The sequence below is a fragment of the Chrysemys picta genome, chromosome 1, assembly GCF_011386835.1.
Source record: "Chrysemys picta bellii isolate R12L10 chromosome 1, ASM1138683v2, whole genome shotgun sequence".
Taxonomy (NCBI): Eukaryota; Metazoa; Chordata; order Testudines; family Emydidae; genus Chrysemys; species Chrysemys picta.
The window spans coordinates 6,940,359-6,963,801 of record NC_088791.1 but is presented as its reverse complement, the minus strand read 5'-3'; the positions used below and the strand labels follow the sequence as shown (position 1 = coordinate 6,963,801).

General features: G+C 44.4%; 1 protein-coding gene across 4 annotated transcripts in view; it reads left to right on the top strand.

Annotated features, from left to right (window-relative positions):
- The window catches only part of UBE2H (ubiquitin conjugating enzyme E2 H), a 67,812-nt gene extending 55,449 nt beyond the window's left edge, over nucleotides 1–12,363 (top strand). For 2 of the 4 annotated variants that reach the window (XR_010589305.1, XR_010589307.1), the window contains 3 exons: nucleotides 115–243; nucleotides 8,105–9,437; nucleotides 10,346–12,363. Coding sequence is in view for 2 of the 4 variants with exons in the window: in XM_065552238.1 (XP_065408310.1) it covers nucleotides 115–243; nucleotides 8,105–8,229 (254 nt within the window). In the remaining 2 variants the exon portion in view is untranslated. Of the gene's footprint in view, nucleotides 1–114; nucleotides 244–8,104 lie in introns of all 4 variants that reach the window. The other 2 variants (XM_065552238.1, XM_065552249.1) reach the window with 1 other exon arrangement.
- Nucleotides 12,364–23,443: the final 11,080 nt, after the last annotated feature.

The window sequence follows — 23,443 nt, the reverse complement described above, 5'->3', positions numbered from 1 at the left end:
CACCATCTTAATATCTGACTACAGCAATACACAGTTTCACTGATGTTTAACTTGGTTGTCTGTGGGTCTGAGATGTGGATGTGCAATGTGATTTTGTGTTAATTTATCTTGCAGATCTTACCAATATATTTGAGTCGTTCCTGCCCCAGTTGCTGGCCTATCCTAACCCCATAGATCCTCTAAATGGTGACGCTGCAGCCATGTATCTCCACCGACCGGAAGAATACAAACAGAAAATTAAAGGTAAGGGAGTCAATGGAATGTTGAAAAATTAATGGCATCACTTTGATCTGTTGCTGTTTGGGAGAAACTTGTTCTCTTCACTGTACATCTTAAATACCTTTTGTCTGATGACCACTATTGCTCTAAAATAGATGTATTTAATTTTAGAGCAGGATAGTCTTCTGGGAAGAGTGGATGAACCACCATCATTTTAAATTTAAAGCTGGTCTGTAGAATACAGTGTTGGGAATGGTTCAGCTTAGCTTGGATGTGGGGAATGTCTTGGCAAACTATTATAAGTTAGAAACAGAAAGGAACTAAGTTAAAGGTGGTTTCCTAAGATCCCCAACTTTAAAAGCAAACTTCAGACATTTGGAGAAGTTAGTAATATTTTTGTAGCTAAAGTAGCACAGATTTTTCCGGCTGTTTTTTCCCTGGGGTATTTTATTTAAAAGTAAACAAAAAAATACGGCTATTCAAAGTTGTGCACCAGTCATGCCATTAGCTCACCCCATTTTCTATGTGTTTGCGCACGCATGTGCATACATGTGCCTGTCTGGCGTCCCTTAAAATAATGTAGGAATTGTCATGCTGGATAAGTGCCAGATACCTCAGAGGAGGTATAGGAATCCTTCAGTAGAAAGATGTTGGATAATCTGACCCCATATAGGTCTCATCCGGGTCTCTAATAGTTAGAGATTGGCATAAACCATGAAGCACACAGACAGGGAAGACCTATTACTCAACGAGGAGGAAACGAGAGCAAATTTAGCAACGGCTGAAATAAATGACTTCTGTTTGTTTTTCACCAAAAAAATTAGCAATGATTGGACGACTAACATAGTGAACATCAGTATAAATGGGGTAGTATCTGAGGTTAAAATAGGAAAAGAACAAGTTAAGAATTACTTAGACAAGATAGATGTCCTCAAATTGGCAGGGCCTGATGAAATACATCCTAGAATACTTAAGGAACTGTCTGAAGAGATTGCAGAGGACTGGAAAAGGGCAAATAGAGTACCTATCTATAAAAAGTGGAATAAGGAATTATATTATTATATATAATATATCATTATTATTATAAATTATATAGGGAATTATAAACCAGTCAACTTAATTTCAATACCTGGAAAGATAATGGAGTAAATAATCAAACAATCAATTTGTAAGCACCTAAAAAAAATAAGGTGACAAATGTCAAGAACAAATTGTGCCAAACCAGTCAAACCTAATCTCCTTCTTTGAGATAATAACAAGCCTTGTGGACAGGGTGAAAATAATTGATGTGATATATCTCAACTTTAGCAAGGCTTTTGATACTGTCCCACATGACCTTCTCAGGAAGAAACTAGAGATGAACCAAGATGGGTCTACAACTGGTTGGAAAACCATACTCAAAGATCAGGTATTGCATCTGAAGAAGTGAGGTTCTTACCCACGAAAGCTTATGCTCCCAGTACTTCTGTTAGTCTCAAAGGTGCCACAGGACCCTCTGTTGCTTTTTACATACTCAAAGAGTAGTTATCAGCGGCTCACAATCAAGCTGGAAGGGCATATCGAGTGGGGTCCTGCAGGGATCTGTCCTGGGTCCAGTTCTATTCAATATCTTCATACGTGATTTGGATAATGACATACTTATAAAGTTTGCAGACGGTACCAAGGTGTGAGAGAGAGCAAGAATTTTGGAGGACAGGATTAGAATTCAAAATGATCTTGACAAACTGGAGATACGGTCTGAAATAAATAGGATGAATTCAATAAGGACAAATGCAAAGTACTCCATTTGGGAAGAAATAATCAATTTCACAAATACAAAATGGGAAATGACTGCCTAGGAAGGAGTACTGCAGAAAAGGATCTCGGGGTTATAGTGGATAACAAACTAAATATGAGTCAAGAAGATAATACTGTCACAAAAAGGGAAACCTCATTCTGGGGTGTATTAGCAGGAGAGTTGTAAGCAAAACATGAGAAGTAATTCCTCTATTCTACTCAGCTCTGATAAGGCCTCAGTGGGACTATTGTGTCCTGTTCTGTGCACCTCACTTTGAGACAGATGTGCACAAATTGGAGAAAGTCCAGAGAAGAGTATTTTGCTGATACAGATTAACACTGCTACCACTCTGAAAAACGTTTAAAGGTCTACAAGGAAAGATTGGGGTGGGGAGAGGCAAGGGGTTTGTTTCATCTGGAGAGGAGAAGACTGAAGGGGAACATAACAGTCTTCAAGTATGTAAAAGGTTATAAAAAGGAGGGTGATAAATTGTTTAAGTTTAACCACTGAGGACAGGACAAGAAGAAATGGACTTAAATTGCAGCAAGGGAGATTTAGGTTGGACATTAGGAAAAATTTCCTCACTGTAAGGGTAGTTGAGCACAGGGAAAAATTACTTAGGAAGGTTGTGGAATCTCCATCAATGGAGGTTTTTAAGAACAGGTTAGACAAATACCTTTCAGGGGTGGTGTAGATAATACTTAGTCCTGCCTCAGTGCAGCGGACTGGACTAGATGACCTATGGAGGTCCCTTCCAGTCCTACATTCTGAGATTTACTATGCCTTCCAAACTTTGTAATCAATTCATCTTACATAGCGTATGCATAAGAGTCATGCGTCCACTTTGAATACTCTGGGTTCTTACCAGTTTTGCATGACAACCATAAGATAGAACTGAACACTGCCATTCTGTGAAATCCCTCTTTGTAACGGTAATATTTAAAAAAAAGTCTTGGACATGCTGGAATTGATGCAATGGATTCTAGCAACTTCTTTGCTCTGGAAAATTAAGTGCTGTGAATACATAATTTATCTCCTCTTCCCTTTACCTCCTCATTTTTTAGTTATGAAAGCATAAAATATCTGCTTGATGTGTGTGTTGGCGATTGCTCCTAGGACTGACACCTGGTACGAAGTTCTCAGCCTGCCACAATCCTTATGAAGAGCAAAACCCTTAAATAAAGATTCATAATGGAACCTATAGTTGTCCATTGGTGCGACTATTGTGTACATAGCTGAAAAGATTTTTGTTTAACACTAGTACAGCTTTTCACTCTTCAGATATAAAACTTGTTAATGGCCATAGAGGTAAGAGAACCTTTTTAGTCTTTCCATCCTAGAAGAGAGGAAATTGGGGGGGGGGGGTATTTTTTTTCCAAAGGCACAAAGAGCCAGTTAAGCAATCAACTTCTATTGAAGGTCAGTGGGATTTGAGTGCTTAACTCCCATTTGTGCCTAAAAAAAAAAAATCAGGGCTGGCACTTTATTGGTGCATAATTTTAGTAAATGGTTAAATACTGATAGAGCTGTGAATGGGGTATAGATAGAGCTGTTTTGCATTCCTTTGGGGCTAAAATATTTGAAGCAATGTTGGTTCTTTCTTGCTATGAAATCTTGATTTCAAACCTTTATGCTAGACACTTGAAAATATACTTCCTGTGGTATCTACAGGGCCAGCAGAATGTACACTTCCGTGTCATCTTTCCTTAATGGATTGAAAAATGACTAGATCCTCCAGTAAAAAGAACAGGAATCCGAATCCGAAGAAGTGGTCTGTAGTCCACGAAAGCTTATGCTCTAATAAATTTGTTAGTCTCTAAGGTGCCACAAGTATTCCTGTTCTTTTTGCGGATACAGACTAACACGGCTTCTACTCTGAAACCTGTCTAGATCCTCCAGTGTAACATGAGTTTAACCCAAAAAGAGGGTTAATTGTTTAGACATGAAAGTTCCCTGGAAGTCAGGAATTTCCAGAGGTTAAAATGAATGGCCATCGTGCTGATGGCTAGGCAGCCTCTCCCCAGTTTTCTAGTCTGGCCTAGCAAACAAGTGTCAAGGGTTTAGATGTGTTGATGGGTGATAAGTATCTATTTAAGCTAAAAGAAGAACAGGAGGACTTGTGGCACCTTAGAGACTAACAAATTTATTAGAGCATAAGCTTTCGTGGACTACAGCCCACTTCTTCGGATGCATATAGAATGGAACATATATTGAGGAACATATATTCTATATGCATCCGAAGAAGTGGGCTGTAGTCCACGAAAGCTTATGCTCTAATAAATTTGTTAGTCTCTAAGGTGCCACAAGTCCTCCTGTTCTTCTTTTTGCGGATACAGACTAACACGGCTGCTACTCTGAAACTTTTTATTTAAGCTAAAGTTGTCTCTGTGCTTTATAAGCTGTGGGCCTTGGGTCTTTGGAGCACTTTCTGAGAGTCAGTGAAGTGGCGGATGGTCACATGGCTCCTGTCCTTGTTTTTACCTGCTAAATGTCAGGATGACAGCTAGCTGCTTTCCTAGTATTAGTCTCCCACATAAGCAGGAGTGGTAGTGAATTCAGGGATATTGTGAGGTTGCGAATGGGAAGAGGTGTTGTTTTTTATCTGAAATTTCTGGAGAAAAGGAAGGGTGGGATCCTGTTGCTGGGGTGTGAAAGGTGTGTGTGTGTGTGTGTGTGAGGTTTATCTGGGCCAATATTTTTTTATTGGAAGTTCAATTGCTAAGCAAGACAGACCCCAAAACGGGCACCCAAGAAGTTAAATGCTGCCTTTGAGCAGATCATTTTTTGTTAGTATACAAGATCCAGTTGCACAGGACCAGGGCACTTTCCTTTATCACCATTATTGTATTCATGATATGGTTTCCAGAAGGGTAGGGAACCTGACCGTTTGAATGTCTTCACGCTGCATGCAGCATCACTGCAAATGTTCTACACTTCCTAGTGTTTACAGAGCGATCGTTATTGAGCTGTTTGTGCAAGTTCTCATGACACAAACTTCAGCCACCTCTCACAGGTGAACATTGCAAATTAAACCATTAGAGAGAAGCTGCTTGTCATTAGAAATCAGCATGTGCCTCCATATGAGTTTGAAAGCCCCTTTTAGCCATTTGGCTCAAGTACTTTAAATGCAGAGGGTCCCTGTAGTTCAACAGCACTTCAGAGTCTATTCTTGTAGCAGGTATTAAAGCATCTAGTGGCCTAATTCCATAGCCTCAATTCCAGAAACCTTGGCTTCTTGCAACTTAGCCAGCTGGTGCCTGTATAGACAATTAACTATTTGAAGATTCGGATGTACTGTGGGTAGCTGTACGTCATGCTAGAAATAAGCACCGCAGAAATTTGGAGGCAGTGGGAAGAAAGATGTTGCCAAAGATTTAACATCCAGCTTAACATTCTCTTCTACTGAACTGAAAGATGCAAGTAGATTATTGATGTTACTTAAGAAACAAAACTAGCTTTTCAAATGCAAGTTTCTATGGTCATGTATGTCTGGCATCTCGCATTACAAGTGACCTCCCACAGTTTCATAAGCACATCTGTCGCTTGGCATGACATGAAACAAAGGATGGCCAATTAGCAGTGTTTTAGGCCAGTGGAAGGGAAAAGTATCTAGTTAAGCTAAAGTTGTCTCTGTGCTTTATAAGTGCAAGACTGATCCTCCCTCCTTTCTGCACCATGAAACTGTGAGGCCTGGTCCACACTAACCCGCGACTTTGAACTAAGGTACGCAAATTCAGCTACGTGAATAATGTAGCTGAATTCGAAGTACCTTAGTTCGAACTTACCGTGGGTCCAGACGTGGCAGGCAGGCCCCCCCGTCGATGCTGCGTACTCCTCTCGCCGAGCTGGAGTACCGGCATCGACGGCGAGCACTTCCGGGATTGATCCAGGATCGATTTATCGCATCTAGACAAGACGCGATAAATCGATCCCAGAAGATCGATTGCTTACCTCCGGCTCCGGCGGTAAAAGTGTAGACTTACCCTGAGTTAAGGAAAAGAGCAACACTTCCAAGTCCTTTAGGCTGGGATTTCGTGATACGAATTGGAATTCATTGACACCTCCTATTGTGGGAGCTAGACATCATTAAGCATAAAGGAATGGCTGCTGCTTTAAAAAAAATCCGGTTTGGGGCTTTAGAAGCAAGGCGTCTTGCCTTCTGCTCATGTCCGTCCTGTGAAAACTGCCAGATTAGCAACTGAAATCTAAGCACGGAGCAGGTACAGCGTAAGAAATGCTCACCTCACCCTGCTCATGTACCCCGGTCCCAAGCTAGAGGGATGTACCAGACTCGGATAGCTCAGTTTACATGACCTGTTCACCTAAATGGTGTGGCATGTTTTCCCAGTGCCTAGTTGAGAACAGGATTTGAGAGCAAGCTGGCTGAAGTTCAATCCGGACAAGACATACAGTCTGTTAATACTGCAGAGAAAAACCCACAGCACCAGGTCTCGGAGCATGGGTCAATTGACTCGGGCTTGTGGGGTCAGGCTGTAGGGCTAAAAATAGCCGTGTAGGCAGTCATGCTCAGGTGGGAGGCTGGGTTCCAGGACCCTACCCCCTTATCTCAGGCCCCAGCCCAAGCGGGAACATCTACGCTGCTATTTTTAGCCCTGCTGCCTGAGACTCAGTGCCACAGGTTTTTCTGTGCAGTGAAGATCTACCCAAAGATACTGGGTTGGAGGAATGATCCCCGCATGTACACCCTTTTTCAGGAGGTTTGCAAATTCGGGACGTGGCTGCTCTTGGAAGGTCAGATAGTGTCAGCCAAGAGCCTCCTCCGTAGGCACATGTAGTAAGATGATTGTGACCCTCAACTCTGGACATAGTCTCAATAATCCTGCTCCTAAACTGGATTACTACTGTGCATTCTGCATGGAGCGACACTAGAAAATCGCACACGCCACAGCTTGCACAAAATGCATTTGCCTTCCAGAATCCTATTAAACCAGTTCTGTGACCTGTGCTGGCTCCTTAATTGCTTTTGGTTGTAATTCAAGGTGTTGATCTAGCTAGCTAGAGCCCTGCCTGGTTTGGGTCTTGGCTTTGAAACCTCATCTCTTTATAGGAACCACTGCAGTAGCTGAGATTGGCTGGGGTGCTTGTGTTTAGAGCTCCTAGAATTAAATGTCTGGAAATTGATAGCTGGGAGTTCCTGGGGAGCACCCTCTAGAATTTTTTCTCTGCTACTATGACTGCCCTTGTCTGATACTAAAGCATAGTGCAAGGCCTGTCTCTTGGGGGATAGAGAGGTGGGTTGTTGTGGTTTTATTCTAGGGAACACAGGTTTGCATTAGGTTAAAAGCAGTAAATCTGTATTCCAGCTTTTTCTCCAACCTTCTTCATTTCCTCTCGTCTCTTTCCTTCTCTGGAAGTTATGCCAGTATCATCAGTCTCTAATTCCATAAAGCAGTGTTCAAAACTTTTCCATACTGTGGGTTGTATCTTGAGAGGGTCTCCGATTCTCCTTTCCCCTTGGTACTGCGCGCACTGCATTGCCTCCCGTTCACAATGGCACAGCCACGCTGTGGTACTAACAGCGATTGCTGATACATAATATGAAAACGAAGTATTCAAGATACTGTATTATAGGGCAGCAGGACAGACCAGTACAGTAGCTCTCAGCCTTCCTGCCCGATGACCAAGTATAGCCCTTGTAGAATATCCCAGATTTTTCTTATTTTCCAGGAGACCTGGATTCACTATGACCGTGAATTTTGAACATGAGGCTTTTAAACCGGTGTATGTGCAGAAGTAAAGGGCACTGGCTGTTTCTAACTCCAAGTCTAGTGTTCAGTATCCTAACAATGTGTGTGTTTATCAACATGTATGCCTCAGGACTTCATGCATTATCCAAGGGTCTCAAACCTCCCTTTGATGCCTCTAATATGGCTGTGGTCAGACGAGATTGACCTTTGGTCTAAACCGATATGGCAATCCCTATGTTAATTTATATAATCATTATGTTTTATTGTCCATATGTGGCACTATCCCACCGTCTGTTACATAAATTTTTTATTCAGCCATGCTCAGTACCAACCCATTTTTATAAATGGCTGTGGGAGTTGAACATATGCTGATTATACCCTTTTCTTTCCTCACATACAGAATACATTCAGAAATATGCAACAGAAGAAGCACTAAAAGAACAGGAAGAAGGTACCGGGGACAGCTCATCAGAGAGCTCCATGTCTGACTTCTCGGAAGATGAGGCCCAGGATATGGAATTGTAGTAGAAGAAGCAACCTGCTTTTCAGAGAGACTATTATTTCCTAACCATGAGAAGCAGACTATAATATTCATATTTAAACAAAGCAATTTTTTTTATTACTAAACAAGGTTTTTATGAATAATAGCATTGATATATATATCACCCTTTAGATCTTGATTTCTTGGTCATTTCTCAAACCCAAGGTATATAGCATATTCCCACATTCCATTTTGGTAGCAATATGCAGCCCGAATGCATGCATTCATAATTCCATTTGGCCAAGTCAACTTGTGTGCTACTGAACTGTCAACTCAAACAGCTGCTCCGATAGGTAGGGACTTAGAGATTTCCTTTATCAGTGGTTCCACAGCTACCACCTTGGATGATAAGATGGAACAGAGCTTTCTCAAAGTAAAAAGTCTAGGGGATAATGTAAGAACATTTTTAGATCAGACATTGAAATAAAAAGTGCTCCTTCAGGTCAAACTCGCTATCATAGTTTATGTGGAGTTGCATTTAAAAAGTGCACGGAGTTATTCAGAGCATCGAAGCTTAAAAAAAATGACTTGGATTTTAAGTACACTTTTATATTGGACTTCTGCCCACCCTCTGAACTGTAGGGACCTACAACCACTCATCTATTTGCTTTTGGGACTTTGGAAAGCCTTCATCTGGACTTTACTCATTTTCTTGGTCTGGATTATGAGCTGTTCCCTTTTTTCGGGGGGAAAAACACAATGCTATATGAACAGTGCTTTAATTTACCTGGAGCACATACAAAGGCAAACTCTTTGTCATAGTTTTGAAACTGCTACCCTGTAATAGCTTCAAGCTTTCCTTCTTGCTTGAAGTATGATCAAACACCTTGCAAACTGTCTCCATCTCCTAAAAGAGGGTTCTCTGACCAGATGGACTAGCCTTGCTGAGAGCTTCAGACCCATGAAGATTGGCCCATTGGCCATAGTCCATGAATCCGTTGGCACATTCTCTTTCCCATTTTTGTTTTTCTGTTTTCCCTTCTGCAGCAGCTTGGTAGCCATCTGCTTGTGTGTACAACAGACCAAACTAAAGTTTAACAAAGAAAAATGCTCTAAGAATATTTGAGATTAATAAAAATAAACCATAAATTGGGGAAACAAGCGAAAAATATTTTCAAGAATTCTGAATGAAAAAATTGATTTCTTCTGGTGTATTTCAACATATTAAGTTTTTTATTATTTTTATTTAATGGTAAGAGAACCTAATACAGTAAACGCCTACCTGGGTTGCCAGTGATACTTGAATTTGGATAATTGTGCATTTGAAATCCTAACTAATATGGATTTTAAATCTGAATGTTACTTGCTGTATTCTTAGGGTTTTCTGAGGGGTTTGGATAGACAGACAGATACTTTAATATTTTTTTGATGAAACCTTCAAGACAGTATGTGGAATTCAACCCACGCTGAGTGACTCTTGAACAGAGAATTTTGAATGACAGACTGGATTGAGTAAACACTTTTTTTTTCATTGTCCCACAAATGTTTTTCTTTTAGGAATGCCACCAAGTTTTGAGTTAATGGGGTTGAAAGATACAATCCTTTTTTAATCCATAAAGCACAATCAGTTTCTTTTTCCTCTTTGTTTTTTTGTTTTGGAAAAAGCTATATGAAGTACAATTTTGCTTTAGCATGATTTTCCTTAATAAAAATAACATACAAAGGGTTTACTTATTTTATGTTAATTACGGGCATGAAGCAAAAGGTTTTTCTTTTCTTTTTTTTTTTTTTTTTTAAAAAGCAGTGATGTAGGACTGTGGTTAGTTACTGTGCTGAAGTTCTCTATCTAGCATTTGTGGCTTGTTGGAAGGGTAGTATTAACTATTTAACATGTAATGGTGTACTTTAACTCTTATCTAGCACGCTGTTTTCTCATTACTTTGGGGAGGGGGGGCAGAACTGTGTTGGCACTGTTTAACTTGCTTACCTGCTGAACTAGCAGTTTGCTTGTGCTATAACCTTTAACTGTAGGTGCTATTTAGGGGTAGTCTAAGTGCTGGGTGGTGATATCAGTTTAAAAACAACAAAACAATAAAAATTTGTATTTTTTCAATATTGTATAAAAAACAGTGTTCTAATTACCTCTAATTTTTTTTCCAGGTAACTGTATTACTCTTCCCCCAGTCTATTCAATGAGCAGGTTTAACACAGTGAACACTTTCATGCATCTCTCTCATTTGAAGAAGCCAGTTTTCTAATAAAAAGGTGTCCTGTCCTAAGCTTCCAAAAGAATTACAATTAGAGCTGCAAATCTAAGGTAGACTCCTGGAAAAGTAAGCACACCTTTTACCGCATTGATTTTTCTAGGTTGTGAAGATGCAGTTTGGCTTCTGTTAGTTGTCCAAGTTGTTCTGATTCCTCTGCACGTTACTTTGTGCATGCAGGCAGCCGAAGCAAGGTATTTGTGGGTATAGATCTGGAACTTCTCCAGCAAGATGTTTCCTTGGATATTAATGGAGCTTTACACATGAAATCTATAGCATTGCCTGCAGCATGTCGAAAAGATCATCATCTTGGTATATTTCATGTTTGATCATTCTCCCCTGTAGTGATTACAGCAGGAAAGGAAGCCTACAGTAAAGTGTCAAACACCTGCAGTTCAAAGGAATATGGCCTAGTGTAAAATTCTTGTAGGGAATAAATTCTAATGGATTTCCCTTCTTTCTAGACTGGAACAACTGCTTTTTGCCTCATTCTGCCCTTTCTCCCATCTTTCACCTCCCTCCCCATCTCAAACAAGAACCGTCTGTAAATAAACTACACACCCCTAGTCTGGAAGAGAAAAGTGGAATCGTTTTGAAGCAGGATGCCCAGTTTTTTTTTCAGTTCCAGTTTCTTTTGAAATGCTAATGTTCTTTTTCTGAAAGACCCACTGCCATTCTCTTCCCTGTTCAGATGACTGAATCTCAAAGCATCAGCCAGGTGGAAATTAACAAGCCTACTCCAACATGACTACGATTGATCCACTGTATGTAGATTCGTGCTCTCAATGAATCCCTGAATATGAAAGCTTGTTAGTAACCTGTTCTCGTTGTTATGGAAGTAGGCTCTTTGGCTTCACGTCTGATAGCTTGTCACCTTGTTCTTGAGCTTTGTGTGACCTATACAAATTGAGAAATATCAAAGCTGCCCCAGATCCGCAGAAGCGTCTCAAGAAGCTACCTACATTGCCAACTAGGTTAATCTTGAATTTCATCAGGCGTGTTTTCAACTCTCCTTGACGTTTCCAAGTGTATTTTCTTAGTTCATTTGACTTTCCATCATGACAATTTTAGACTTAAAAAATTAAGGAGGGGAGTCTTGGCAAAGCTAATCTTAAGGGAGTGGCATCTCGATATGAACTGAGTGGAATAATGCTTTGTAAATTAACTGGTAATGTGTAAACCCTCGGTCAGAGGGGGGAAATGGAAGTTAAATGCAATTTCTGTTACCTCTGACGTTCAAATTGGCCACTTAGGTTTATGGGAATACTACCTACATTGTCACTTCTGTAATCTCCCTTATCCATGTTTGATCACCACCCCCACATTATCTGCCTGCGGTGCACACAAACCAGGGAGCTGGAGTCCCATTTTTCCCCATAAGGGATGAGAAATGCTGTAACCTGTGCTGCAGTTGGGTTGCCCTGGCTTTTTTCCCCCCTCCCAGCAAGACTAATCACAGGGCATTCTGATGTAAGTGGTAGCTCTCCGGTATGCAAGGACACCCTCCACCCCCACCCTGCACCTTTGATGTCAGATCTATACCACACCACGCAGGGGGCATTGAGGAGAGGGCAGGGCTGTTGGTTTGTTTTTCTTTTGCTTCTTTTTGCTCATCTGAATTCCCCTGGCACTTTAGCAAGAGCGTGTGCAGCATGAGAAATGGCCATTATTTTACTGACTGTATTTGATACCTGTTGTGTGATACTTGAAGAGATAAAGGGTGTTTTCCCTTCATTTGAGTCTAAGCTTTTTTCTTTTCTTTTCTTTTTCCCCTTTTTTCTTGCATTGTGATGATGTAGTGGGCATGCTTGTCACCATGACAAATGCCTCTTCTCTAAGAATATAACCTCTCAAATAGTTGTGTATAATTAAAGAACTGTAAACTTTTTTAAATAAAAGATGTATATACCTTGACACTTGACTGGTACTTGATCAGTAAGGTCTCGCTGTCATAGGCAGCATCTCCAGTGCCTCCCGTCTTTTAAACCTCCAGCCCCTGAGATTCAACAGCAGCTGTTAACCAGACGGCCCAAGATTCTGCCTTCAAAACCAGTCCAGGTGTTTTCTGTAGGAGATGCTCTGGTGGAAAAACATCCCATTGCATATGCAGAGTGTCTGACTGCCGTGTTTGATGTAACTAGGTTATTATAAGTCAGGCCGTTTGTTAAAAATAGCTGTACTGTACCATTGTGATGGGTGCAGTAAAAGAACCTCATTAAACTAGTATAAATGGGTTTCTTTGGTTGTAGGCCCATTTGCAGATCAGGTTTGTGAAACTTGCCTCTGGCCAACACTAGATGGCACTGTTTGCCACATTCTCCACAAAAAGAAGAACAGGAGGACTTGCCACAAGTCCTCCTGTTCTTCTTTTTGCGGATACAGACTAACACGGCTGCTACTCTGAAATTCTCCACAAAGTGCTCTGGCAGATTTTAGTAAAGGGTGTTTCAACCAAAACTGTAAATTCGAATTATGCCCTAAATGTGTTGGTAATGTGAGCAAGCAAATGAGCAGGTTTCTTCATCTTATTAGACTGGATGTAAAGTGAGCTCTTCTAGGAAAATACCTAATGCATTATATGTACATGGATCATGCCAAGTACTTTATAAAATGTGAATTGGGGGAATAGGGGAGTGGTTCCAAGGTGTTTGCAATTTAAATTGGCCAAGGACAATGTGGACACAACAGTGCCAAAGTTAGAAAGCTGAGACCTCAACAGTGAGATCATCTATACAGGAAGGCTTTGGGGAAAGTGGATTTGAAGGGTGGGTGGATATAAAAGTATTAACTTACAGGCACCGTGTGTCAGTCATTCCAATTTTACAGCTAAAGGACATAACCAGTGCTCTTTCAATAAGTTCCTCTAAATGTAAGGAGAAATGAAGAGGTCTGTACGTTTTTCCTGAAAACTGAATCTGAACCATATTAAACATAAAAGGAAATGTCCTGAATTCAGAAGCTAGCACAGCCATTCAGTAACAAGTACTAGGATTCCAATTGCTGGTCAGCAGGTGAAACAAAGTTTTTAGCTTCAAAATACATACTTGTCCTTGGAGTTTCTGGTTTTCTGCAAAGCCAGGGCCCTATTAAACATGCCTCACAGTAGTTATGTTGGATGTGCCAATGTAATCTGGGCTTTGTACAGGGCAGGAGAGCCCTATGTCAAATGTGTATTAAACATTTCCACCTGCCTTGGGCTCACGCCTGTTCATCACAATCTGTTAATGGACCCCCTTTATCTCGTCTGTTACCCTTTGTTTGTCGTGTCTGAACTAGATTGTAAGCTCGTTGGGGCAGGGACACGTATCTAGTGCGTATGGCATTGTACAATGCTTGAGGCACAATATTTGCAAAGATTTTTCCATAGCCTTTCCCTTGCAGATCTGCTTCTTGTGGTTTCATTAGCTAAATTCACATTGACCAGGGGACGTCACTTGCTTATTCTAAAAAAGCCAGTGGAATGGCTTTTAGCTCTCCAGAGAAATATGCCCGTGGTTGAATTCTGGAGAAAATCCTTTACATTTTCCAATAGTTGTGATTGTCTTCGTTTGTCTGGTGTTTTGATAAGGTATGTGTGTGCTGGGTTTATTCCACTTACCGGTCTACCTGAATTCCCCCCTCTAGTTTCAATGGGAAACGCTATTTATTTCAGCCCTATCCTAAGCAACCATCGCGGTTGAAATGCATGGTTTAGCAGCTGCCTTGTTCTACTCAGTATTTGTATTACAGTAGGGCCGGCCAGGTTGTCCCACCAAGAGCAGGGCCCCATTGTGCTAGGGGTTATACAAACATGCTAGGACAGTCCCTCCACTAAAGAGCTTAGTCAAAACAAGATGCAACAAGTGTTTGTAATGGAGGAGAAAGGAACATGTGGTCACATAAACCACCAATGGCTGAGTCCATTTCTTAAACTGTGGTGCACCTCTCCGGATTACACTACAGATCTATTTAAATCCTTAGCGCGTCTACAATGCAATGCGCTCTCCTATTAGCCTGTTCAGTCCTTTCCTCACTCCTACCACCATATATTTCTTGTATGATCTGATAATGCAAACGTGACGACAAATATTTACTCAAAATCATTTGAAAGTTGATTCACTGCGGTTTCTTCAGCTGGCAAATGGGTAAGAGACATGAGATGTAGCTTTAAATTCAGAAGAAAAAAGTAACTGCTGTTATGACGTACTTTTTAAAGGCTTTTGTTTGTATTAAAACAACAAGGAGTCTGGTGGCACCTTAAAGACTAACAGATTTATTTGGGCATAAGCTTTCGTGGGTAAAAACCTCACTTCTTCGGATGCATGTATGTTTATATTGTTTTATTTCTGAAATCACGGGACACAATATGGTATAAATAGATAAACGTTGATGGCTATTTTATTTATCTTCCTAGCTGCAGTGTAATTGTTATGGCGAACAAGCACTTTTATTCATGAATGAAGTTTTCCCTTTTCCAAACCTCTCATGTCTGGCTTGTTTTAGAGGGAAGATGCTTATTTTACAGCAAGGCAAGCTATTACAGATGATTGATAATACTTTAGACGTCTATTACAACTGCTGAACAATTAGTGTCTTGGGCCTATAGTTCTCATTGAGTTGGTCATTTCATTGTAATTGTCTCTGGTTGATCATAAAGGTGTTGAATTTTTTTGACATATTAAATTTTGCTTGTTCGTGACCCAAAAGTGGAGTTTTTGGTAATGTCTGTAGAAAAACAACTGAGCTCTTGTTATGAGCTGGAACTAAACTGGTTTCTGATTGAGGCCTTCGGACACTACTGCAATGTGAGGGTTTGAGTGGAGCAGGGTGAGATTAGTAACAGCTTCCAAGTCCTGAGTCCACATTTCCATCATGTGACTTGTGACATTCCTGAATCTAAACAAATTAAATTGCACTTGATGGTACCATCGCTTGTTGGGGGATGCCAACGGAAGGTAGACCTCATTGTAAATTCCTTATAACTGATAAACTAGAGTGCAACCTATGGGTCAAGTGGCTAGGCCAGTGAGTGTATAGACCTAAAATGACTTCCTAGAGAAGTTAGGAATGGGATCAGGAAGACAAAACGATAATCCAATTTGCCATGCAGTTCTGCCTCTCCAGTGTGGGAGGGGAAGTGTGTTGCATTGCAAAAACCATCTGTTACATTAGATGCAGAAGCAGCAAGAACATCTCCATAGATCTGAAAGGGATGTAGCTGGAATTACTGCATTTCCTTCTGGGAATCTCAGTTGCAGGAAGTGCCAGATACACTAAAAAAGAGTTTAGAAACCCAACAAATTTTATGAGGCTGGAGTGATCAGTCTTTATAATGAAGGATATACATAGAGCTTAGATTAGGGTGGTATGAAATCTGCCTGGAGTGGGGTTGCACCTCCAATCTTCACTTGTCCTAGCAGCGCCAGAGCCGGAGACAGTGCAGGCCTGCGATACCTCTGCTGACAAGAATCCTGTGGACTCCGAGCTGGGATTATAAAGCCACCATCGTCACCCATATGCCTTGAGGTTGCAGTGGTACTGCCTCTGTAAATGCACCCTGGGTACTTTGATTATAAGCATCTATAAATACAGGGAGCGTGAACACCAGTGGTTGAGAGGAATGTGGGATGATGCAAAGGGGGTTACAACTAGGAGTAAAGGAAATATCAGGAAGCATTTCCTAGCAGAGACCTGTTGGCCTCCCACTGCTCATGATGTCTTTTACTGAAGACTGGATAACGAACGTACTGTTGGGAAAGCTGCTACGCTGGCCAGGTGGATGGATTACTTGAACTAAATAGCTGCTTGCTATCCCGCAATTGTATGAATGATGGTTTGTTTGCCCACTGGTTCCACTTGACAGCGCTATCTGCATTCTCTCCTAGAGCAAGGTTTGCCTTCTGCACGTGCCTCATCTGTTTGCCTTGTGCCCTTTAAAAAACAGAACACTTGGTTTGAGGATCACCAAGTTTCAATGTCTCCATGGCTGGCATACGCCTTTCAGAATCGGTGATGGTGGTGGTCCCTTTTGTGTGTATTTTTGTCCTTCAGGAGTTTCCTTCTTTGCAGAAGATCAGGGAACCAGCCGGTGAGCTTTCCAAAGTGTCCCAAATGCAAGCTGGAGACTGGTCAGAGGGATTCGTGGCTGTGGTCTGCTTGAGCCATTGGGCTTTGGGGAGAACAGGCTGGTTTCTTGTGAGATCCCCTGAAAGGTGTTTCAGCTTCTTTGCATGTAGTTGAAGGGAACAGCAAAATGTCCCAGCTGGGAGTCAATGTTCTGCATCAGTTGCTAGATTTAGCACAGGCCTGACTCACTGAGCTCTGCGAGTGCTGCTCTAGTGTCCTGGAAGCATTTAACCAGCTCCTGTATAGTGCAGTTGGGGCAATGGCCGAACTGGACATACCCCCATGGATGCTTGACTCTGATTCACCCCTTGAGCTGCATTTGGAGGTAGGCTAGAGGCCTGTGTCATTCAGGCATCGCTTGACATTCCCTGGCTCTTGGCGTAGCCTTGACGCTTGCCTACCTTCCGGATACGCTCGAACGTGGCAATCAGTGCCACTCACCCTGCAGTCAGGCTGCCAGGAAATGTCACCTAGTGAGTAGCTCCTACCTCTGTGCCCGCAGCCTCCCTTCACCATACGTGCCCAAGGTGACCAACTTTCCTGGGCCGTAGCCTGCTTCAAGTTCCCAGTCCAAAGATGCGGATCAGACATCTATGCTAACCCTATCCCATAGCTTCTGACGTGGTACGTTCACCACCAGACATAGGCGGTGGGTTATATGGGCCTGAGGTGCCCTTGCTCCAGCAATATTCAGGAACGTGGGCCTGACTCCACTAATGTTTGGGCTTATATTTTCAGAGCCATCCCATCCATAGGACGGATGAGGCAACCACCCCGGTCCCTGCGCTTTGGGGGGGGGGCCCATGCTTCAGGGGGACACGGGGTCCAGGGCGGCCTGGGGGGCAGCGGGGGGCCTGGTGCCGGCAGCAGTGAGTAACCTGGCACCAGACTGCCCCGCCCCTGCTCCACCCCTACTCCACCCCTTCCCCCCAAACCCCGGGGCCGGGTCACTCGCCGCTGCTGGTGCCAGGCTGCCCTGGACCCCGCGTCCCGCTGAAGCATGGGACCCCCCCCAAAGCGTGGGGCCCGGGGCGGTTGCCTTGGTCTGTCCTATGGACAGGACAACTCTGCTTGGACCCGTTTTGGGCACCACAAAAAATTATACAAACCTGGTGCCCATGGTACCAGCTGGCTGCTGAGAGAGAGCCCTACGTTCTTGGTGCCAACAACCTCTAGCCAGTTGCTATGGATGGCTTCTGGTGACTGACGCACCCGCCTCCTCTCTCCAGCAGCTAAATTGGCCATGCTAGGAAAGAAATGAAAGGAGTTCACCTACTGACCTCAGTCAAGAACTCAGAGCAATTCCTAGCATCCTGCATGCGTCTCCATGGACAGAAGAGGTCAAAGCAGCCCGCTGTCCCGGAAATCTGCTCGTAACCCTGTTGATTGAAAGGTATGGGTAATGCCATCCCTTCTGTGTCTGAAACAAACCACCGGCTCCAGCACTCGCCGACTTCCTCTGGCGGAAGTTCTCCGCAGATCTGATGGGGGCTGTCCAATCTCTTCTAGATCAGCTGCTGGCAGTGTGTTCAGGCTCTCTCACTCCTAGCTCGAATGGAATGGAGCACAAGCTCACATCGTGCTATGGACAGCGACTCAATCCTCCCTGCTCTTCCTTCCACCACCATCGTTCCCCCACCAGTCTGCCGATTAGTACAGTGGCTCTGGCTCCAGCCAGTTCTGGGCCTTTTTCAACCTGCGATTCCAACACACTGAAAGCTGGGGTATTAAAAATGTACCCCCCATGCTGGTAACCTCTCATAGTGCCCTAGTCCCATGTAGGCAAAGTGCTGTTTGAAATGGGGGAAGTGGGCTGAGGGTTGGAAGACTGCCCTCACCTGCAGTGTCTTGTGCACTTGAAGATCCTCAATATCGATAGTTTGGAGCTGGCCTAGCATCTGGGGAAACATCCCGTGTTGCGATTAGGGAGGGGATAGCCCCCTCCAGGCTAAGAGCTTTCAGGTGTGTATGGCTGCAGACCTCTGCCAGCAAAAGCCTCAGCACACGTCCCCTCCAGTCTGTCTGTGCCCATGTAGCACAAGGGCCACCTACTGGCCAAACAAATCATAGGCCACGTTTCCATCCGACATCAAGGGTTTAAGGCCCAACAATGGCTAACTTTCACTGAGACCAAGTGCATTTTGTGCAGTGTCTGCAGGGCCGTTGCCAGAATGACCCAGCACATCTATCGGACACAGCTGGAATGGCAGAAGTTCTTAAAACCTCCAGTTAGCATTGGGTCCACCGCTCACGGGAAGGTACCGAAAGGGCGAGCGTGGAGTTCATTACCAGTTTAAGCGTTCACAATAGATCACGGGAGAGGAAGGCTGGGGGCTGAGTTTATCTGATGTCTTTCTCTCCTAGCAAGGGAAGCTGATGCATCCCTCCCCTTAAGGAGAACGGATAATGGATCGGTCTCAAACCGGGCTCCACAGATAGTTCTTGTTTGCCCGTCACGGGTGTGGAGACACCAACAGCGTGAAGAACAATCTCTGGAAAGACAATACTGTCCCCCTGCGATGCTGTAGGTCTGGGTGAGAGTGTGACACCCCAGATTGTAAGAGCTTTGGGGGCAGTGGCTGTCTGTCTTTGTACAGCACCTAACACAATGGGGCCCTGAACCGATCAATATTTCTGGCTATGTTGGTCCTGATACCTTTATGAGTGCTGTTGGCCAATGCCAGGAATTAACCTGAGGCTTTAAGAACCTCTATTTTCCAGCTGTCTCCCCTAGAACAAGACCTATACCACCAATATTTAGCTCTTTATATCGTTGGTATCCATCAAAGCGTTTTGCAAAGGAAGGCAGGGGTGTTCTATCCCCATTTTACTCAAGGGGAAACTGGTACAAAGAGAAGTGACTTGCCTGGCTCACCCAGCAGAACTGTCCTGGGCTACCTGCACTGGGACACTTGACCACCTTCACTGAGACACTCTGGTCCTTTGGCACCTGATAGAAGTGCCAGCCATTCTTTGGTAGTCCAGTAGGTGGCCCTTGTGCTTCACTTTCTGAAGAAGTGGGTTTTTTGCCCACGAAAGCTTAGGCCCAACTACATCTGTTAGTCTTTAAGGTGCCACTGGCCTCCTTGTTGTTTTTCTGAACACAACTTGTTCTCACCTGGCCTTGCAATTAAATCAGCTGGAAAGTTCCCCAGGCATGAACCTGACCTGCTTTATAGTGAAAACCCTCACCCACCCCGCCCCCAAATCCTCCTGCACCTTGTGGGGGGTGGGGATGTTATGAAAGAACTAAAGTAGTTCCAGGGTCAAATACTCCACGAGTGGGGTAGTTGTGGCTCAGTTGTGTGGTTATTGTGGCTCCAAACTGCAGCAGCTGTCTTCAGATTCCACAACCGCAGCTTGAGAAACTGACAAAAGGCTTCTTGCACTGAGTCCGTATCATCCCTATAGAACCATTGCCTTTTACTGTTTCTCTATAATTCCACTTGGTGAAAACATCCTGCCCCAAACTACAGTATGGAAGTTCATCTGACTCTATCGAGCCACTGCTGTAGCCCCGACCCCTCTTTGCTCTGAAACAAACTGAATTTGTTGACATGGAGGGTACATGGCAAAGCTCATCTTAAGGGAGATTAATTAAACAAAAGGAAAAGATAACCCAGTAAAGGTCCATTTAGTTCCTGTTCTGTGGGGTGGAGCCTGCTGGGTCATTTCTGGGCGTTGGCTGGGCTTTTAAAGAATGGTCAAGCACTTGGAGGTCATTAGGCCAACATAATGACAATGGAAGAGATATGCTCTTCATGCTTGTATTCAAGTTCTTACCTGTTTATAGCTCCATAGATGATTAAAGCAGACATATTTGTTAATACCTGGCCTGGGTGCTGTACAGACCAAGTGAGAGAGTCCTTGCCCCCAAAGCGCTTACAATCTAAATAAGACGTGATGGATGGGGAAACCAAGTCAGGTCAATGGCAGAGTTGGATGTGGGCGCCCAGAGCCTCTTGATTCTCTTCCAGCATTCTGTGCCCTGGCCGATGCTCTTATAATACCACATTACACAGAAGAAAGAGAGAGAGGTAAAGACTCAGCGACCAGTGGTACCTGAGCCCCATCTCGTTAGGTGTCTGTCTGGGCCCGTGTTTGTTATATCTATAGACTCTCTCTCTCTCTCTCTCAATTCTTGTGATTTACTTTTAGCTGGTGTCCATAGGCTGACTTCCTTAGTGCTTTGGGGTAATTAACTACTCATCTGTTAAAGGCTGGCAACTACCAGTAATCTCCCCCAACCCATGCTTTGGAGGGGCGGGGTGGGGGAGCAGTACATTTCCTAAGAGATAGATATAGGGGCAGGCGCCCCAGGTGACTGCTTGGGGTGCTGGGCTTGGGCACCGGGGGGCTTGCAGATTTACAGATTCTAGCATGCAAACGTATCCTCTTGTATGACGGGGATAAATCACTCGTGCATCAAAGTTGTGAAATGGGCTACAAATGCAATAAAAATTAAGGTGTTCTAAAGTTTAACAAATGGAGCTGGGGGCGGGGAGGGGGACGGGTGCCATTTGCTCTAGGGCCAGCCTTGCATTTCCTGTGTTTCTTTGGCCAAAGAAACTGCCCTTGTTCCTAATAGATGCTCTATCTACTGGCCCATGCACTCTGAGCCAACCTGTGCTCTGTCCCTGTACAACTGGCTCTATCCACCTGGGGGCAGGGACACCCGTTCTAAAGCATTAGGGGGAGATGTGCCGCTCACTCCCCTTTCCTGTAACTTCACCCCTGAGCTGACTAGCAATGGGAGACTCAGAGCAGGTGCAGATCGTAGATCAAGGCCAGAAGGGGGCCTCTGGGATCGAGTCTGATCGCCTGTCTGCCATAGGACTGCCCTGAGTTGCTTCCCGTTTGAACTAGCTAGAGAGTTTCTCTTTAAAAAAACATCCAATTTTGATTTAAAAGTTGCCAGTGGGGGTGGGTCCATCACACCCCCGGGGCAGTTGTTGCAATGGCTAATTGCCCACTGTTAAAAATGTGCGGCTTTTTGTTTCCCGTCTGAATGTGTTTAGCTTCATTGGGTCTTGTTAATACCTTTGTCTGCTATACCGAGGAGCCCAGGCTCTCGTCCCCTTTTAGCCGTCTCATTCCTAAGCTAAATAGATCGAGCTCCTTTGAGTCTCACTATCCGGCCTGTTTTCTCATCCTTTAATCATTCTCGTGGCTCCTCTCGGTACCCTCTCCAATTTGTTAACATCCTTCTTGTAGTGGGGACACCAGAGCTGGACACAGGATCCCAGCAGTTGCATCAGAGCCAAAAAAAAGGTAAAATCACCTCCCTGCTCCTACTCAAGCTTCCCCCTGTTGATGCATTCAAGGCTCACGCTAGCCCTTTCGGCCACGCTGTTTCACTGGGACCTCGTGTTCAGCTGATCATCTGCTGTGATCCCTGGTCTTTTCAGAGTCACTGCTCCCCAGGAGAGAGCCCCTGCCCCATCCTATAAGCATGGCCTGCGTTCTTTGTTCCTAAAAATATACACTTAACATGTGGCCGCCTATTGTTTGCTTGTGCCTAGCTTACCAAGTGATGCAGCTCGCTCTGTCTCAGAGACCTGTCCTCTTCAGTATTTACCACTCCCCTGGTCAGAGACGACCTGTGCCTGCTGATAGTGTGTGTGTGGGGGGGGGGGGAACAACCCTAGAACAGCTCAAGTTGTTCCCCCGCCTCCTAGAAAGCAGCAGCCCCTCCCTGTAGCTCCCAAGCTGTTCCTCCTGCCTATGCGGGCCCAGCTGCCCCACAGGGAGGGGGTCCAACTGCACCATGTGACCGAGCAATCTGGGAGGGAGGGGCACGTGACCCCTCCCCCCCATGCATCGCCTCTGCCCCCCCCCCTCCCCCAGTCTTGATGTCAGCTGCAACCTTTCAGTACTGATTGTCGTCTTCCAGGTCATTGATGAAAATGTTACATAGTGCAGGACCAAAAACTGCTCCCCACAGGACCTCCCTAAACACACACCCGGCCCGGTGATGGTTTCCCCATTGACGCTTACATTTGGCAACAGCCAGCCGCACTGATAGCGATGGGAGGATCAGGTCTTAACTCTTGGGGGCCAAACCAGGGCCCGCGGTGCATGGTGCAGGCTGGTGGTGGGTCTGCAAAACGTGCACGTGCTCTTGGGCTAGGCACAGGGTGACCAGATGTCCCGATTTTATAGGGACAGTCCCGATATTTGGGGCTCTTTCTTATATAGGCTCCTATTACCCCCCACCCCCTGTCCCGATTTTTCACACTTGCTATCTAGTCACTCTAGCCAGGGGCCCTGACTGCACTAGTTCTGTGAACTTTCTTCCACCTGCGCCCACCTGATCTACAGGGACTTCACGGCTGTGCAGCGAGGACCGTGTCCTCTGCTCCTTGACCGACAGGAGCCCGCCTTCGTTGAAGTAACTAACACGACCTGTTGCTGGTGCCACCTTCTGGCGGGGGAGATAATTTCGTGCACTGGGCCAGTCTGGCACACCAAGTTGCAGACCGAGCAGAAGAGCGTCGCCCACCCTGGTTCATAGCAGAGGAGCCTTGCATGCTGCCAGACCGCATGCTGGGGCAGCAGCTTCTGATCCAATAGGGCTGGGACATCCCCTGAGTGTTTGCTCCTTAATCTTTCATTCACTAGCTATGCACCAGCAGGGCATGACTTTGCACAGCCCTGGTGTATGTAAATCTGTTGCAGTGGGTGCTGGGGGCGGGGGCAGGGCCAGCTCCAGTGTTTTTGCAGCCCCTAAGACCATGTTGCTTTACAAAAGGAGTTGTTTTTTGTTTAAAACCACTAATGCTGGTCCTAAAATCCTCCAGCGTTCAGCCTTAGCCCACCAGCCTGGAGCTTGCACCCTGGCCTTGGACTGCAGCTGAGGAGATGACCAGCCTCTGCAGCAATGTCCGGG